General features: G+C 36.7%; 1 protein-coding gene across 1 annotated transcript; it reads left to right on the forward strand.

The window, feature by feature from the left end:
• Positions 1–1,313: 1,313 nt before the first annotated feature.
• npc1l1 (NPC1-like 1) lies at positions 1,314–19,246 on the forward strand. The gene is made up of 21 exons (XM_030142941.1): positions 1,314–1,498; positions 2,705–2,866; positions 5,841–6,755; positions 7,330–7,623; positions 7,914–8,137; positions 8,225–8,325; positions 8,409–8,581; positions 8,753–8,881; positions 9,188–9,370; positions 9,467–9,581; positions 10,612–10,877; positions 11,018–11,107; positions 11,205–11,395; positions 12,756–12,883; positions 12,983–13,112; positions 13,197–13,252; positions 14,271–14,421; positions 15,429–15,660; positions 15,861–15,974; positions 16,928–17,090; positions 18,348–19,246. The coding sequence occupies exons 1-21, from the start codon at positions 1,457–1,459 to the stop codon at positions 18,578–18,580; spliced, it is 4,092 nt and encodes a 1,363-aa protein (XP_029998801.1). The 5' UTR covers positions 1,314–1,456; the 3' UTR covers positions 18,581–19,246.
• The last annotated feature ends 262 nt before the right edge of the window (positions 19,247–19,508 follow it).

Raw genomic sequence — 19,508 nt, forward strand, 5'->3', positions numbered from 1 at the left:
TGTGACCAATTTGATCATTCTTAAAAAAGGAATTTAAATGCATGCATATAAAATATTATATGTATTTAAAACTACAACAATATAAGCAGGCTTTCTGTTTAATGCCTTTATCTGCTCATGTGCCCTTTGCATAATAAAGAATGTCATTTCTGGAATTTCATCCTGGAATTTCCCCTTGTGGGACTGATAAAGGCATATCTTCTGTGGAAGATGTGGATGTCCGCTTGGCATTTCCATAAAACCTTTGTGATTCCTTGTATAAACGGTACTGGCAGTCATAAAAAGTTGGTGCCGGAGCACTCTGTTTAAGTGAAAATAAAACAAAGTAAGAATGTAATACTTAAGATATGAATAAACACTTACATTCATTTGTACACAGAAGATAAAACAACAAAAATGATCATTTCATTGCTACATATGACACAGATATTGAACGCATACACTCATGCAAATATTGATTTGACTTTTTTACAGGTGAATATTCTGCATTAAACAGTTTTAAGTGTGTTGGTCAAGTTACAATATTCTGCGTGACTTATCAGCTTATGAAAGAACAAAGAACATCTGCATATCTGACCCATTTCTTCTTGTCTTTTTCACCATCTCTGTTTATCTCAATTTGAAATGTGTTTGGAACTTCGCCCTGATAGCTGCAGTCCCCTTGTTACATGACTGTGGGACCTTGGTTGTCTGTTTTATGCTGGCTTTGGCCTTGACAGACGATAAGAACTTTAATTAAAGTTAATCTTACATTTTGTAAGGGAATTGATCAGTCATGATGTCTTGGTGTGGACCATTCACATCTAACACATGAACAGCAATGCTATTTACATGGTTTAAAGTTCATTTTGAAACATAAAATATCATATACTGTATATATATATATATATATGCTTATTCATCTGTAACCTTGAAACAATAAAAATAAAATGCTGCCAGATGTTTACCTCACATCACTCCGTAAGTATCTAACAGTTTAATCAGTACCAATGCCCAAACTTAAGGTGTTTCAGTGATTGTATAGCCAAGATTAGACCAAATAGCTGCAGGTGAACAGGTGGGTGCGGCTATTATTATGGATTTTCCTGTAGTTTCTACTGACTATTTGTATCCCTCCAGCAACACTGTCATAATCTTTCCCATGTTAATTATCAGACAGATAAATTGATCATCCAGAGCAAGGATTGGTCAGCCCGTGCATCAGACCAGATAAGAAACCTCTGACATCACAGAAACTGTGACGTTGATTCAGGATGTTCCTCTAACTGTAACACTGTTGGTCAGAGAGATAGAGAATAGGAGAGAGGGGATAGAACACAACAGAGCACCTCTCACTCACCTCTTCTGTCTAATGTATCTTTTAATTGGGCACCAGTGCTTAATATACACTCCATTTTAGTCTGCCCGAGGACCCTGACTTTTTCTTGTTGTTGTTGTTGAACAATTCCCAGGAATAATGATCCGTTTGGCTGCCTTCATTATTTTCCTGTACTGTACGGTAAGTTTCTTTAAAAGGGATCCATTGTCTGACAATATACTGTTACACACTGCAATAGTCAAGCATTTATTCTTTTATAGTCACCCTCTAAAAACTGAAAATCGTTATTAGATCTTTTGTAATCTATGAAGAACAAGAGGGGAAACACCCTACATGTGATAAAATGTTAAAAAAATAAAATAAAATAATGTATTTGCTTGTGCATGATTGTTAAAGCATAAATGTCTGTTAGTAATTTTTTGTTTAACAGTATGAACAAAAACACTCATGACTTGTTAAAATTTTAGCTCATGTAGTTAATGCATAAAGGCAGTAGTAAGTATGAACACACAACTTTAATGTGGTTAAAGATAGTTTCAACAAGTCAGCTAAAAACTGCAAATATCCATAATATGGTAATTAATCATACTTGGAAACATAAGCTACAATAAGAAAGAAAGAAAGAAAGAAAGAAAGTGTAAATTATATATATGTGTGTATATATATATATATATATATACAGATATATGTTGGTGACTATCTTTCCATAAATTAATGTTATTATTCTTTATAGTCAAATCTTTAACATAAAGTACAATTTTAAATCAACAATTTTATGATCTTACCCATTTTTATTGTAATATGTTCACATCTGAATCACTGAATTTACTTTCATTTTGTCTGTAAGTATTCTGAAGTGAAAAAGAAATTATGTGCAAATAGTAAAAAAAAAAAAAAAAAAAAAAAAAAAAGGAGTCTTTTTTGCCTTTAATTTTTTTTTTGTTTACAAATATTAGAGGAACACGCTTGAATCATAATTCTATTTTTATGTGATAGTAACTCAGAAATCTAATGATAAATATCAATGTGAATGAATAAATACCTGGGTAATTTAAAATTTTGCGTGTTTTCTTATGTCACAAAAATGTTCTGTTGTAATTAATGTTGATCATGTCCAGCATATTAAACATGAACATAACTGGACACTTTTTGAAGTGGTTTTAAGCAGCTGAAATTACAGGAAGCAGAACTAAATCATGAAGATGCTACTGAGATATTAATGAGTCCTAAAAATAAATGAATTAAGAACATGATCAAGACCTAAAACCTAGCTGTGCTGCTTGTTGCACTAGAAACAAATGCATTTTAATGTAAATCAGTCATTTTTTCATGTTTCCTCCTTCATTCTATCACTCATGTTATTTCTTATTTTTCATTTCAATGCAGGGTCTGTCAGACGCACAGCATGAGCCAGGCCACTGCGTTTTCTATGAGGAGTGTGGTCTTAACCCGACCCTGAATGGGACCCTCATTACTCCTATTGTCCCCTGTCTCAACTACAGCCCAGCCAGACCCATACGAGGGGAGCACTACAGGAGACTCAAACAGGTCTGTGGATAGAGGATTAAAAGTTCAATCAGATTTATCGGCTTATCCTAATAAACCTTTGTAAAGCTTCTGTTTGTCTCTGAATTAAAAGGCAGCATTGTTCATGTTGCGGACCGGAAATTACTATTTACTTGTAACTGCAGTAAAAGATTCAAATACATGTAAATATAATCAGTCACATTTATAGAGACAAAAACATGCAATTAAGTTACCATTACAGATTTTAGCAGTTGATTTTATTCCCCTTACTATTTAATTCGAAGACTTTATTCATATTTATACATGAAAAATGCGTTACAAATGAAATTTATAATTATTAAAATCAACAATGAATAGAAATCGCAGCAAGGTTACTCACACTGGTAAAACTGAAACATGTACCAACGTGTGATCTTAGAGGGATTGAAATATTCACAAAGAAAACATTTAGAACAAATATTATGAGATCCTGTATGTCTGTCAGAGGAGTAGATCTCTGGAACAGCTACAGAGATGAGTTAAAACTAAGTACCTCCTTGTCTCACCTTAAAAAACATTTATAAATATGACTCTTAATAGATATGAATTTCAAGTCTGAAGTTTGTTTGCAACATTTAATATTTATTTTAGCCTTCAGATTGTTTTCCTTGTTGGTGTGTGAATATGTTATGTTTGTAAAATTTGAGGATGTGCTGTAAGATAATGTATAAAGGGTAGATAAAATAAGCATAACTCTTCAGCCTACTCTTTTTCTGTCTGACTGTACAAATTAACTATTTAATTAGTGAAGTTTCTATTATAAATTTTGGTGTCATGGAGTGATTTGTTGGATCTATGGACTGGATGGATCTGTGGCTTGTGTTTGTTCTTCAGACTGAAATAGAAAAAGACGAAAAAAAAAAAAAGAAGAATAAAGTTAATAATTGTGTTATTTTGACCAATTTGGGCCGTAACACTGAGTTGTAAGAAAAGAAATAGGTATTAATAATTTATAAATGATACATGAAATACATGAAAAGAAAACTGTTATTTAATGAAACCTGGGATATTACATGACAAAATACGTTCTATTTCAATGATAAATCAACGAACTACTGTTATTTACTGTTACTTCACATCCTGTTATTTATTATATGACTACATAAAGTTTATTGATTAAAAAAAATAGAAATAATGATTTGTAAAGATGGGATATTGAATAGTAAATATATTTTAAAGATACTGAAAAGAACTGATTTGAATCACACTCAAATCTTAATTCAAGTTATAATTAAAAACATGTGATAAATACTAGTCGACTTTAGTATATCTAAAAACTGATGCTCAATGCTCTTCCAAATATTTTTGGAATGACTGTATTTGCTTTTTTTTTTTTTTTTTTAGTTTTTCTTCATTTTAAAATTTTTGGTCTTTATTAATTTTTTCCCCTCAGTTTTCTTTGGAGTGACTGAGTGTTCTGCTGTTTGTGTTTTGTGTTATTTGTTAGGCATTTCAGACAAAGTTAGAGATAAACTCTTTAATTGTCATATGTTAAAGTAATATGTTTGAGATATGTTCTGGGGTTTACATACTGCCTGAATAAAATGCATGCTTTTGGGGAACTCTCAGTTTTATTGACCCATTTGTTGGGAATAGGGGTTGAACCAGTAACAGCATAATACCATATAAATAATGACAACTCCACATTTGTCTCTTTGTTTTAGTGCAAAAACATAAAATGTTTACATTTACAAAATACCCTTTCACAAAAATTGTGAGTAACCTGAACAAATATGAAACGGCACAACATTTCTTGAGAAAAATAAATGCAATTTTAGCAATATTATGCCTCAGCTTTTCATTTACCCTTCCTCTTGTGTTCGGGTCAGCACTGACCCATAAATCCATAAATGAACCACATAAAATTTGTTTATTGCATCAAGGCTTTTCGACTTTGTTAGGAACCTTTATTCCACCAAAATAATAATTGAAAAAATTGTTTTCACTAAATTATGAAATGCTTTTGTTGAAATTATGACCTTTGTGTTGTTAGGGTCGGTTTTGACCCAGTTATAAAAATAAGATTATAAAGCACTAATTAGAGCCCAAACTGAAATCATACATGCACTGTCAGCCAACACACTGACAGTCAGCTCCTCTCCCAATCATGTGAGCTTTGGGGATTCTCATTTTGTCTTGTTATCCAGTATACCTGCACAAAAACAAAACAAGCAAAGACCAGCACGTCCAGACGTGTGAGGTCAATTCAGTGTAGAGTTGGTGATTTGCAGAGTACACATCAAGGGCTATACTGACTGACTATACTGCTGAAAAATAGGCCCAAAGGCTCACACCAAAAATATTTCAACCAATATTGTCATGGATTAGTTTTTATTGTATTTTACAGCTGATTTAAGACATGGGTCAAAACCGACCCATTAACATAAGAGATGGTAACAGAAAGCTAACACAAGCAGAAGGTTACAAGTGCATTACAACGTAGAGATCACAGTGGATTTACAAAGGCACAAAACATTTAGTAACAGGCATCTGAAATGAAAAATCTAGTATTTAACTTAAGACTCAGTGACACCCTTGACTGTTGAATTTCTGCACGTTGCAAATTCATCCTGCGTGCCGGAATGAACCTTTGGAGGGCCAGGTTTGGCCCACAGGCCATATATTTGACATCCCTGGTTTAGATGACGATGATAATGATGAATATTATTATTACTGTTGTTATGAGACCTTTTATATTTTATACAATGTTGCCCATGAAGTTGGAATAATTATTTTTTTCAGACACATTCCTGTTTTTCTTCCTACTCATTCACTTCAGTAATCACCTTTGACAGGATGCAATGATTACAGACCCACTTACACTTTCACACTGTCACAGTCACTTCATGAGAAGTAGTTAAAGTAAAGTAAAAGTTTTGAATTCCAACTGTATGGGCAACAGTGTATTTGATGTTACCTCATTTCTTCACTAACCTCTCCTCTGTCACTGGTCCAGGTGTGTCCCATCCTGGACAGAGGGGAGGGCAACACATTTGCCTGCTGCTCCATCAACCAGCTGAACTCCCTGGAGAAGAGTTTAACCCTGTCTAAAGCTGTGCTGGTCCGCTGCCCTTCCTGTGCTGAAAACTTTGCCCATCTCCACTGCATCAACACCTGCAGCCCCAACCAGAGCCAGTCAGTGAAGGTCACAAAGATCATGAACGTTACCAATTCTCAGGGGAAGACCAGAGAGGCCGTGGTGGCCTACCAGTCCTTCCTCTCCACCACCTTTGCAGATGGATCCTTCCAGTCCTGTAAAAACGTCCGGATCCCCGCCACAGGAGGCTTCGCCATCTCCACCATGTGCGGGCGTTATGGTGCCAAGCTGTGCACCCCACAGCGCTGGTACGACTTCCAGGGAGACTCCAGTAACGGCCTGGCTCCCCTGGACATCGACTTCCAGTTAATACCTGAGGGGGTCACTGCCGGGCTCCCAGCCGGTGTGGTTCCCTACAACGGACGTGCTCTGAAATGCAACGAGACCACACCGACTGGGGGTCAGGTCTGCTCCTGCCAGGACTGCCAGGAGTCGTGCCCAGTTTTGCCAAACCCTCCCCTTCCACCTGGTCCCTTCAGACTCCTGGGTACAGATGGGTTCCTTGTGATCGCTATTGTCTTATTTTGTCTCCTGGTGTTTGCCTATCTCCTCTACCTGGTTGTGTCCTGCTGGGTTGCATCTAAAAAAAGGAAATATGAGGCACAAGGGAAGACCAAGGGAAAAGGCAAAGACCAGAACAGTAATGATGTGACTGAGCGGGTCATCCACCCATCAGAGGTCACATGCACAGACAAGAACAGCCTGGCTGCACATGCTCTCCTGAGCTCCATGTTTCAGTACTGGGGAACCTTGATGGCAACTTATCCTTTAACAGTAAGTTTACATGAAATATTTTTTGAACCACAACAGAACCAGTGCAGAACGGCTCATCATTGCAATTTACAGTCACCATGTATGGAGAAAAAGCCGCAGGAATTATCTAAACTCCTGAGACCCAGCAGAGTTTCACAGCTTTACTAAATAAAAATAGAAATTAAAAAAAATATATATGCTATCAGCTGCAAAGGAAAGGACCTTCCATAAAATAAATGTATCTGAAAAGGTTGCTTCATAATGCTGTTTCCAGTAAAAGTAATTATTGAATGTAAAAAGCCAAAACTTTAAATTTCCTTGGTCTCAGGAGGTTACGCATCAAAATAATTGAGAAGATTGCGTGTAATTTTATTTTAACATAATTTAATTAAGTGTATCCTTGCTTCTCTTGTTAATTTTGCTCTGATCAAGACATGGATATACATGGTCAATAAAATTCTTCAATTTCAATAACAAATTGTTGACAAAATGATAATAATATTCATAATAATTGAGAATAAAGCAGCAGGTCAGCTAGATGAAGAACACGGATCACTCCTATCTCTCTTAATTCTTCATATTTCTCTTCATCAAGGTGCTCCTGGTGTCGGCTGTAGTAGTATCAGCCTTTGCCACCGGCCTCATGAACATTGAACTCACCACAGACCCGGTGGAGCTCTGGTCTGCCCCCAACAGCCGAGCCCGCCAAGAGAAAGACTTCCATGACACACACTTTGACCCCTTCTTCAGGACCAACCAGTTGATCTTGACGGCACCAGACAGGAAAGGTCATGTGTACGACTCTTTGCTGTTTGGACCGCAGAACTTCAGCGGCCTTGTGTCAAAGGATCTGGTCATTGAGCTGCTGGAGCTTCAGAGTAGAATACGGGTAAAGACCACACACTTAGTTAACAATCTATTCTACACTGATTCAGTCTGGGACACTCTTACATCATCCAGTAATATTTATTTATTTACTTTTAACTTATTAACTGAAATATTTAACTTCTTAACTGACCAACTAAAAAAATGTATCGTGCCTTGTGTGTTTATAAGAATGTTTGTTGAATGTTGTATGTATGAATGTTTTTAGAGTATCTTTTATGGAGGTGCTCTCAAATTTCAATGTATGAAGAGCCAATGACAATAAAGTCTCTTAATCTTTTTCCGTTTTTTTAGGACATAGAGTTCTGGTCAGATGATCTGAACCGCACAGCAAGTCTAAAGGATGTGTGTTTTGCGCCGCTGAACCCATCCAACCCATCAGTGACGGACTGTGCAGTCAACAGTTTACCACAGTATTTCCAGAACAGCCTGGACAACATTAACGCTAAGGTGAACATGACAGAGCTGGGGGTGACTAAAGAGGTGGACTGGAGAGACCATCTAATCTACTGCGTCAAGTAAGCGCTCATCAAATGGATTCTCAAAGCAAACTGGACACAAATCCTCCATAACTGCATTGTAACACATTTCACATTTCATCTCAGCTCCCCCTTGTCCTTCAAAGACATCACTGACCTGGGCATGAGCTGCATGGCTGACTATGGGGCTCCAGTCTTCCCCTTCTTAGCAGTAGGAGGTTATCAAAGTGAGTGATGTCAAGCATAATTTATTACATAGTATTTACCTGTACAATCACTCGTTTCATCATTACATGTCTTGCTTTTGCAGATGATGACTACACTAATGCAGAGGCGTTCATCCTGACATTCTCCCTCAACAACTTTGCTCGAAGCAACCCAAAGTTCAAAGTGGCTTTACAGTGGGAGAAGGAGTTTTTAAAAATTGTCCAAGAATACCAGGCTAACCCGAAAAACAACTTCACCTTTGCATACATGGCAGAGGTAAACGGAAGATTTATTGTTATGTTCTCATTCACTTTCAGCGATAAAAAACCCCTAAAATCAGTATCCATGTATCCATGTTGATAAAGACGTACTGTTACAACACTCATCTTCTTCATATTTTAACTTCTTAACCCACTATCACTTCTCTGTCCTTTCCTCTGTCCACAGAGATCTCTAGAGGATGAAATTAACCGGACAACAGCAGAGGACATCCCCATCTTCATGATTAGCTATGCTGTCATTTTTGTCTACATCGCTGTTGCACTGGGAGAGTACTCGTCATGCAAACGCATCCTGGTAAGGCCGGAAAACCTGCCTCTATTATTGTGTATAACCTCAGTTCTAACAAGACTACAATAAAGGAGAGAACCGTTTTACTTGTGCCATAAATAGGATAAGCAGCAACCAAGAAAGTAAAATTGATAAAGCAGTACTTATCACATGGATGATAAGGAGAATCTGCAGATGTATGGTTTTGTCAGCTGTAGAGCTTATCTCGAAGCACGTATGTATGCAGTATATCAGCTGTTAAAAAAGACAGATCACTGAGTTCATCATCTATCTGGAATCTTATCTTTCTTTATCTTTCTTTCTGTCCTGCAGGTGGACTCCAAATTTCTGGTGGGTCTGGGTGGGATCCTGGTGGTGGGTTGTTCTGTCCTGGCCTCGATGGGCTTCTACTCCTGGATAGGAATCCCCTCCTCGCTAGTGATTCTGCAGGTCGTGCCCTTCCTGGTGCTTGCTGTTGGGGCTGACAACATCTTCATCTTTGTCCTAGAGTATCAGGTGAGCGGTCATTTGGCTGTCTCATACCTGAAATACATCACTGAGTTTTAAAAGCTGCATTTCATGTATTTAACTACTGTCTCTGTGCTCTGTCAGAGAGATGTACGGAAACCTGGAGAGAAGAGAGAGGAGCAGATCGGTCGTGTCCTCGGAAATGTAGCTCCCAGCATGCTCCTGTGCAGTCTATCAGAGTCTGTCTGCTTTTTTCTAGGTGAGTCTGAGACCAGGGGTGGCAAACATTTAAGTTCAGGGGCCACATACAACTAAATTTGATCTCAAACCACCCAGACCAGTAAAACACTTAGTCTGATTTGCTATTAATTGCAATTTTTTGTAATGCAAAACTTGTACTCATCTGTGTTTAGGTATTTTAAATGTATGATTTTAAAAATTGCATGTTTATAACCTTGTGTTACCTTTTATGGTGACAACTGAACATCTGTCCAGGGACTGCAGGTGAAAAAAGCCATTAGGCATTTACAGCAATGTGAATCAATGCACAATGTCCCTATTAAATAAACCAATAAATAAATAAAAACATGTATAACATGAACAACCATAAACAACCAGAAATTTCTGAAGAAAAATAAGTGCAAGTTTAAACATATTATGTCTCAGTTTATCATTTACACATGTGCGTTGCAACTTACAGATAACAGTGGATGGAAAGGCATAAAACATTTAATAACAGGCATAATACTGTTAAAAATGTGTCATTATGTATAGGTTATTATGATAATATTTTACTGATCTAGCCCACTTGATCTTATTGGGCTGTATGTGGCCCCTAAGTTTGACAACCACAATCCAAACAAATTATTACATTTCATTACTATATGGTGACTTTCCTAACAAATGTTCCTAACTGGTCAGTAAAGCTGAAAATTCCCCCAAAACATAAATCTAATCCAGGCAGTGTGCAAACTTAGGAACATATCTCAAACAAATCGCTGACTATTAAACGATTTATCTCTAAATTTGTCCAAACGTCCGACAAATAATACAAAATACAAATTGGAGTACACCCAGATGCCCCCCAAAAAAACTGAGGAAAAAAATTAATAATGACCGAAAATGGAAAAAAAAAAATACTAAAACTAACAAAATGCAAATACAATCAGTCCAGATGTTTGTGTAAGTGAATTGGCTGTAAGTTTGTAGATGTTAAACCACATAGTATAAAAGCTGACTACTATGCATGTTATTAACTGTATACTAATCTCTCATATTTATCTTTTAAGGGGCCTTGTCCACCATGCCAGCAGTCAAGTCCTTCGCCCTGTACGCTGCTCTGGCGGTGCTCATGGACTTCATCCTCCAGATGACAGCCTTTGTTGCCCTTCTTTCCTTGGATGCCCGTCGCCAGGACAACAACCGCTGTGAGCTGCTGTGTTGTGTGACAGTGTCGACACAGCGCCCCAACAAGCCAAATGAGGGTCTCCTGCTGCCCATCATGAGGAAATACTACGCCCCTGTCCTGCTGCACCGTTACACCAGATTCTTAGTGGTAAAGCTACTGGAGATGCTCAAGCTATAACTTTAAGTTCCATGCAAGAACATCAGTAAAATATAATTGAGGTGCAGGAAGATGAGCTCAAATTGTGACTGAATAAGAGCTAAATACATTCTGCTGTGTGCTGTTTGCAGATGATGGTGTTCATCTTCATGTTCTGTGGTTCCTTATTCTTCATGTTTAATGTGAAAGTGGGTCTGGATCAGGAGCTGGCTATGCCTAAGGTCAGTACATCTGTTCATTACATTTCATAAATAGAAAAACTGCTGCATGCTTCACTTTTTTTGTCATCTTACCAACCTTACTCTGTTGCTTTTGCAGGGCTCTTATATGCTGAAATACTTCGAATACCTGTATAAATATTTTGAGGTCGGAGTCCCTGTTTATTTTGTAACAAAAAAAGGCTTTGACTTCACCACTGTGGAGGGCATGAATGCAGTTTGCTCCAGTGTGGGCTGTGATCAGTTTTCACTCACCCAGAAGATCCAGTATGCCACTGACTACCCAGACCGGTGAGTCACTTTTCTTTTTATTATCTACATGTGAGAAACCTCTGTGCTTTCCAAGTTGTACACATGTGACCAGGTTTTAATAGCATGCTGCAGCTCAGTTTAACACTACTCTATCGACAGAGAGAGCTGACGCCTTTGTCCTTCACATCATCACTACATGACAGATCCTTGAACCTATCGATATCACAGTAGCAACCTCTAACATACAAGCACAATCACTACTTACCAGTCCAGCTAATCACATAAGTTAATGATAAACCCACATGGTTAGCGCTGAGCAGATAAAAGGGACCTTTAACAGAAATAGCTGCATCAACACTGAAATAATCACCTATGGTAAATTACCCCTAAATCTTCTGTTTTTGTATATAAAGAGAAACAAAAGCAGTGTTTAAACCTGGAAACAATTACTGGAATTCTGTGTGTTGTGAAATTTGTTTTCTGCTTCTTGCTTTGTGCAATTTGGGCTAGTCATCAGGGAGTTGCAATAAATAAGGATTTTGCTGATTCTAAGTCTTATTGCATTCCCCCAGAATGACAGTCTTCCTCTCGTCACAGTTCTCTTTATTGCACTTATTTTGACCTTGTATTTGTAGCAGATGCACAGAATGAAAATATCTCAAAGTGTAAAATTGGAAGCTTTAAAGTTTTTATATTTCATCAGATTTTTAGCCTGCATATTTATCAGTTGTTGGAACTCGAATAATTTCAAACATTATAGATAGATAGATAGATAGATAGATAGATAGATAGATAGATAGATAGATAGATAGATAGATAGATAGATAGATAGATAGATAGATAGATAGATAGATAGATAGAAACAAAAACAAAAAAAAGAAAGAAGTACAGCACAAGAGCAAACACTAAACACTATGCATAATAAATTAGAAGTATAAAAAGACCTGGGTAGAATCTGGATATTAACTGTAATGTGTTAAAATAGAACTGTAGCTAAAATAGAACTCTATAGAACAGTGTTGAAGGGTTGATATAATGAATTTTTACTGAAAAATTGGTCTAAATGATTCCCAAAGAAGTTCCAAAGAAATACAATCTATCTGACAACTGTGAACATTTCCGTAATTATACAATAAAACAGACCTTATCTCTCTCAGCTGTATTGCTTAAGGGCAAGTTGACTGTGGCAGAGATTATAATTGACAATACACTTTTATGTCCTGAAGATAAGAAGAATTATGGATTTGGCATCATCTGCTTAGTGAACAGCGGTAAAGTTTTTGTCATGAGGGGAAATTAACTCCCGGTATCATATCATATCATATCAGATAGTGTAAAATGTTCAGAAATGTCATCTTCACTCACAGTCATCCTAACAGGTTTCTTCTATGATCTGCAGATCCTACTTGGCTATCCCTGCTAACTCTTGGGTGGATGATTTCATTGACTGGCTGAACCCTGGATCCAGATGTTGTCGACAGTACACCTTTGGTCCGAATGCAGGAAAATTCTGTCCCGCAAGTGAACGTGAGAGAGAAGCCGCATTAACACATTTACAAGACTTTAAATATTCCAGATATGGACAAAGACACTCTAACTCCTTCTATTTTGTCCCTTTCAAAACAGCCACCTGGAAGTGTCTCTTCAAGTGTATGAGAAATCCTCCTGATGGCGTCCTGAGGCCAACCAAGGAACAATTCAACCGCTACCTCCCCAGCTTCTTGAGTAACAGACCTGACCTGCAGTGTCCCAAAGGGTGAGTCTCACCATCCACCATACAGATGCACACAAATATGTCACAAACAACAACATTCTTAGTGCTTATTGTCTATTTTAACAGAGGTCTTGGAGCCTACGATACAGCTGTAGTGATGGATGACAAGGGAGAAATTATAGGTAAGATATTTGTGGGATCATTCCAAATTAGAATTAGAATGTGTCAAATTCCACACAAACTGCACCTTAAAGCACAGCTGGAATGTATAAATACATAAAAACATGCACTTAAGTACCTACTTTACATAACAATTAATGCATTTAAAAGAACTGATAAAATGTAGTAGTCTACACAAATCAACGCATTTGAAAATATATGTTTAAGATTGTGAGTGAAACTTGCACTGATAAGAGTATGTGTGTGCACGTTTCAATTTGACTGATAAAATTACATTAGATAAAAACTTTTCTGCGACCAACGTAATTGTATTTTGGTACTACTGCAGTTATTATACAATTGAACACTGAAAATCTTTTCTTTACTTACATAATTGCATATGTATATTGTAGCTTACATGATATTCAATATAAAAATCTCATGATTTTAAAATATGCATCTTTCTGGGAGCTCACTCCTCTCAGTTCAAGTCAAAATATTGAATGTACATACAGATAAACCTGACACAGTTTCATGTTGCTGTTGAAAAGTGAAGACACTTTTCCAAACTGTCATGATCAGACACAGAGTCAGGTCCAGGTCATGTCTGATAGAATCTGATCACCTTTATGAAACACCTGTGATTCAAATAAATCAGATTGTCATGGTGTAGATTTTCTACAGCCTAAAAACAGAAGCTAAGAGGAGATGCAGAAGTCTCATGTCCACTTCAATTACAATATGCTGAAAGAAAATTATGGAATTTTTGCCCAGTGATGCTAAAAACCTATCAAACATTGCAGCTTTAACTGACAAAGTTGCCAGGAAAAGATTTTGAAGTTGTGAAAACACTGAAAAGCTTTTTTTGCACTTTAATCAGTCAAATAAAACTTCAACTGAATTCACAAATGACAGATTCTAGTTTTTCTTGCAGTTTATAAAATATTCTAACTTTTCTGGCATTTGCTCCTTAAATCATCATCATTTCCCTTTTTAAGTTAACGGGTGAAGTAACTCAGCTTGTCTCCCTGTTGCCTGCAGCCTCTCGGTTCATGGCGTACCACACACCTCTGACCAACTCTCAGGAGTTTACTGCAGCGCTGCTGAAGGCTAGAGAACTGGCAAACGACATCACCGAGGGCATGAGAAAAGTACCAGGAACCTCTCCTGACTTCGAGGTCTTTCCTTACACGTATGTTCCTTTATGTCATCTTCTCTCATTCAGAAAAGAACATGTTTTCTGTACAGCTCTGTAAATAGGCAGCTTCCTAAAGTCAAAGTAAAGTGAAAATATTCCACTACAAGTAAAGCTTTGCATTCAAAACCTTACGTTAGTGAAGGTATTTAAATATTATCAGTCAAAAGTACTTAAAACAGGAAAAGTAGAAGTAGTAGTTGTGCAGTTTAATGGTTCCTGTCACATACAGTCCAATATAATCTCAAGTGGGTCAGACCAGTAAAATACTATCATAATAACCTATAAATAATGACAATTCTATTTTTTTCCTTTTTGTTTTAGTGTTAAAAATATAATTACATGAAAATGTTCACATTTACAGACTATCCTTTCACAAAAAATGTTTATAACCTGAACATAAATAAATATTAGGGCTGTTATTAAATGTTCTGTGTATTTGTAGATCCACTGTGATCTGTAAATTGTATTGTACAAGTATAAATGATAAGATGAGGAATAATATTGTTAAAACTGCACAAAAGAAATGAGAAATTGTAGATGTAAACATTTTCATAATAATTTACATTTTTCACTCTAAAACATTGAAAAAAAAATTGTAGTTGACACTGTTTATAGGTTATTATGTTTTTATTTTACTGATCCAATTCTTTAGAGATCATACTGGGTCCCATATGGTCTCGTAGTTAAGATTCCTGGTTTCCATCTAGGTGGTCCAGGTTCAACTCCTGGTATGGGAAGGAAAACATTTCCTTTATATGCCCAAAGGATTAATACAATTCTATCTTAAATGAGTTTGATACCCCTGCTTTATGCAGTGTTTGGTGTAATCTGCAACAATGCATGAAAAATAACTGTAATCTGAACTAACTACAGCCATAAGACAGATGCAGAGGAGTAGAAGCACACTATTTCCCTCTGAGATGTCGTAATGTAGGGTTATTATGGTTCTACTGGGTCTGCCTCTGTTTTCTGACCCTGTCCCTCTTGCGTTCTTCTTCCAGGGTGACTAATGTATTTTATGAGCAGTACTTGACCATTGTGCCGGAGGGACTCTTCAACATTTCCCTGTGTCTGCTGCCCACCTTTGTCGTCTGCTGTCTGCTGCTGGGTCTAGACCTGCGCTCCGGCCTCCTCAACCTTATCACCATTATCATGATCGTCGTGGACACCGTTGGGGTTATGACACTCTGGGGAATAGATTACAACGCAGTAGCCCTTATCAACCTGGTCACGGTAAAAACACACCTGAGCTCATACTGGCGACATGTGACAAATACATGAATACGTGCATGAGTAAAACTATAAAGATAACTGTGATTGTTATAATATATTAAATATTAATATGCTACATGAAGCCTTCATAGTAACCTTCTCCATCTGTTTCCTTTTTACTATCATTTGTTTGAAAAGCAAATGTGATTGTGTTGTTGCAGGCAGTGGGTATATCTGTGGAGTTTGTGTCCCATATGACAAGATCCTTTGCACTAAGCACGAAACCCACGCATGTGGAAAGAGCAATGGAGGCCACGGCCAACATGGGCAGCGCGGTAAGTACAGCAGCAAACAGCATTAACACACATTTAAAGATAAAATAATGCATGTGGGGCAAAGATGTGTTTTTGCATACATATGTTTTTGTTTTAACTTTAAATCACAAAAATCACATATGCTGTTTCATCTTTTTGATAGTATTCAGGAAAAAATGTTAATGTATCAAAAGTCTCTTAGCAAATAATTCAACTTGCATAACCAGTATATTTGAGAAAAGCATGATGATATACACAAAATTAAATATATTTCAGCATAGAAACTCATTTTTAATGCTGCAAAATTTGTCCAAGATGATTTAGAAAACATAAATCCTGGTAGATATTGCATTTAATTATCAATATAACATTTACACAAACTCTTTTTGGATAAAATTCTTTTGTGTTTGCATCATTTGACATTTTTCAGTCTTGTGTTTTTGTATGAACCATCGTACATTGAAAAGTCTGGACTGTAGCCTGACTGGTGTGCCAGTTAAAAGTGACCCTATGTTGAGGTGGTGAAGAGTAGAAATAGATGTGGTTTCTGCACAAGAAATACAGAGTGTAAATCAACATGCATATGTGATAACTAAAAATCTTCTTTAAGGAGTATAGAAGCAATATACAGACAATATACAGACTGTTCAAATAAATATTTTAACAGGCAGAAATGAATAAATTTCAGCTAAAATCCAGATGATGAAAAGTTAAAAGGTACAACTCCAAGACGTAAATAGAATAATCAATAACAAATGAACATTAACTAAACAGAGGGATCAGAATCTTCCCTTCACCAGATCGACCCCTGTCCACTGGATCGTCAAATCTCTGCCCACATTTGGTCACATTAATGATTTAACAAACATGTGACAAAGCTGTTGTGTGATGTGTGTTTCCAGTCTTGGATTGCTCATGTTGCAACCCCTCACTCATCACTGATCCGTCTTGTGTGTTTTCTTTATATTCTGTAGGTGTTTGCTGGTGTTGCTATGACCAACCTCCCAGGCATCCTTGTGCTGGCGTTCGCCAAAGCACAGCTCATCCAAATTTTCTTCTTCCGGTTAAACCTGGTCATCACACTTTTAGGGATGGCTCATGGACTCATATTCCTTCCTGTGGTGCTCAGCTACTTCGGTAAGTGTTCAGTGTGTGGTTGTGTTCAGTAAGTATTCAGAATGTAGGACAGCATCCAAATGTTTGCCTTCAAACTGTGGGATGGTTGGTGACTTCACACATGTATTTTGGGCTTGACCTAAGATCTCAGATTTCTGGAAAGGGGTACAGAAGGAACTAAAGAAAATTCTGGGCAGTGAAATACTCTCTGAACCGACCCTGTACATACTGGGAATACTACCTGAGGACCTAACAGACAGAGATCATGGTTGTTCGCTGCGTGTTACTCTTAACAGCTAAGAAAACGATTACAACACAATGGTTGAAGTCACAGCCCCCCAGCATAATACAGTGGTGGGACATAAAAGTAAAGAGGTTGTATATCAGTGTTTTTCAACCTTTGGGTCAAGATCCCACATGGGATCGTCTGAAATTTCCAGTAATTGATAAAAATTTAAAAAGTAAACAACTTACTAATAAAAAATATATGATGAGTTGAGAAACAATCCCAATACATAAAAGACATGACAAACTGTGAAGCTGAAACTGAAGCACTGTGGTACTGTTTATCTTTCAAATGTTCATTGTGGTCGGTTTAAGACGCTGCAGCTTTTTCATAATTCATAGTTTGAATTATTGTTTTTTAAGTATTAATATTAATATATATCAATATTAATATTAGTTTTGTAAATCCAAGCTGGACTGACTGTACATATCCTGAAAAAGGAAAATAAAATTCTCACTTTGTGCAGTAATCTACACCTGGATTTTCTGCCTCCGTCCATAATAATATACATTATATAGACTAAATGTCATCTAAAATTAACATTTATTTGCAACATAGTATAGCAAACTATTACATGATCAAAAACAAATTAAATTTACCAAAAAAAAAAAGTCTCCGTTTTGAATGTCTGAGGTCACCAGAAATTTGTGATGTTAAAATGAGGTCATGAGGCAAAAAAGATTGGGAACCACTGTTGTATATTATGGAAAAATCACAGTGAAACTACAACTAAAAGTAGAACAATTTGAAACAAAATGGAAATTAATAATACAAGTGATAACAGACACACACACTATATATTTTTTTATGTACCTATTTGTTTATTTTTATATGTTTACTGTTTCTTGTGTTTTAACTATCTTAATGTGAATTTCATCTCTATATAAGTACTAGCCACATTTGTACACCTGCAAGTTTGCGTTACATGTGAAAAATAAATAAATAAATAATTTAAAAAAAGGTTTGCCTTCATGCTTTGTTTTTCTTCTCAGGTCCTGGTTTGAATAAGGCGGTTCTGCTGCAGCAACAGCAGGCCAAGGCAAAAGCCAAGCATGAGCTGGAGATGTCAAACCACAGGATGCAGGGGTATGAGAACCTGAGCTATGATGGCAACGAGACAAAACAACAGCCAAACTCTACAAAGCCTCCCACAGAAGCCAACAGACCCTCACAAGTTATTATAAACACACAGGATGGTAAAGAGGAGAGAATTGACCGTTTCTGAGCTGCAACAACTAATCAGACTGTTTTCAAAGCTCTGATGTCTAAATACCTCTGTAACCAAACTGCACAGGGACGGACAACGGACAGGGATCGGGGATATGTATGTGGCTTCATATGGAAATCATTAACTTAACTATGTACCTCAATCAGGAAAGGACAAGTGGCACTGAAGACCAAAACACACAGCTGTGCAATGTTTCTGAGCAACCGAAGAGTGGACTTTTGATGATTAGAGTCAACACTGTTATCTCAACACATAAAAAAACTAAATGGGTCTCTTCACATGCACTGCCAGATTCAGGCAGCTGTTTGTTTGGAATTATTTTACAAGACAGGAAATAGGTCTCAATGTAGTCTTTTTGTATTTTGTACTGAATGTTATAATTTTATATGCATATTCATATTAGCACTGTTTTAAGTAATTTAATGGAACATACACTCCAGCATTTCATATTGTAGTTTTTTTTTTTTCAATTGCAGTAATAATATTGCTGTAAAAAGTGCAATCAGTAAAGAAAACTATTGAATCTGTTTCATATTTGTTTCATATCAGTGTGTGAATGTCCTCAATGAAACATTGGGTATAATGATGTGGTGTACCTGCTTTTGCAGATATTCATGTTTCATGTGTTTCCTTGAGGTTTTTATTTATCTAATAAAATAATTAACTCGCCCTGACATGTAGTTTTTCCATCTGCCACGTGTAAACTTTTGGAATTCGCAACAAAAAGTCCTAGGTCTTCAAGAGTTGAAAGCTTTAGATTAAATTATTACTGTAATGTCAGACTGTGAGACCTTTGTGAATCATTTGTAACAAAATTAAGACAGTTTTGGACAAATTCCTTATTTAAGCACTGCATGTAAGTATAAAGTAGTATTTATGTGTAAATATCCTTTATGTAGAAATATGTTTGTTACAGTTAGTTTAC

Source organism: Sphaeramia orbicularis, chromosome 9 (assembly GCF_902148855.1).
Source record: "Sphaeramia orbicularis chromosome 9, fSphaOr1.1, whole genome shotgun sequence".
Classification (NCBI taxonomy): Eukaryota; Metazoa; Chordata; class Actinopteri; order Kurtiformes; family Apogonidae; genus Sphaeramia; species Sphaeramia orbicularis.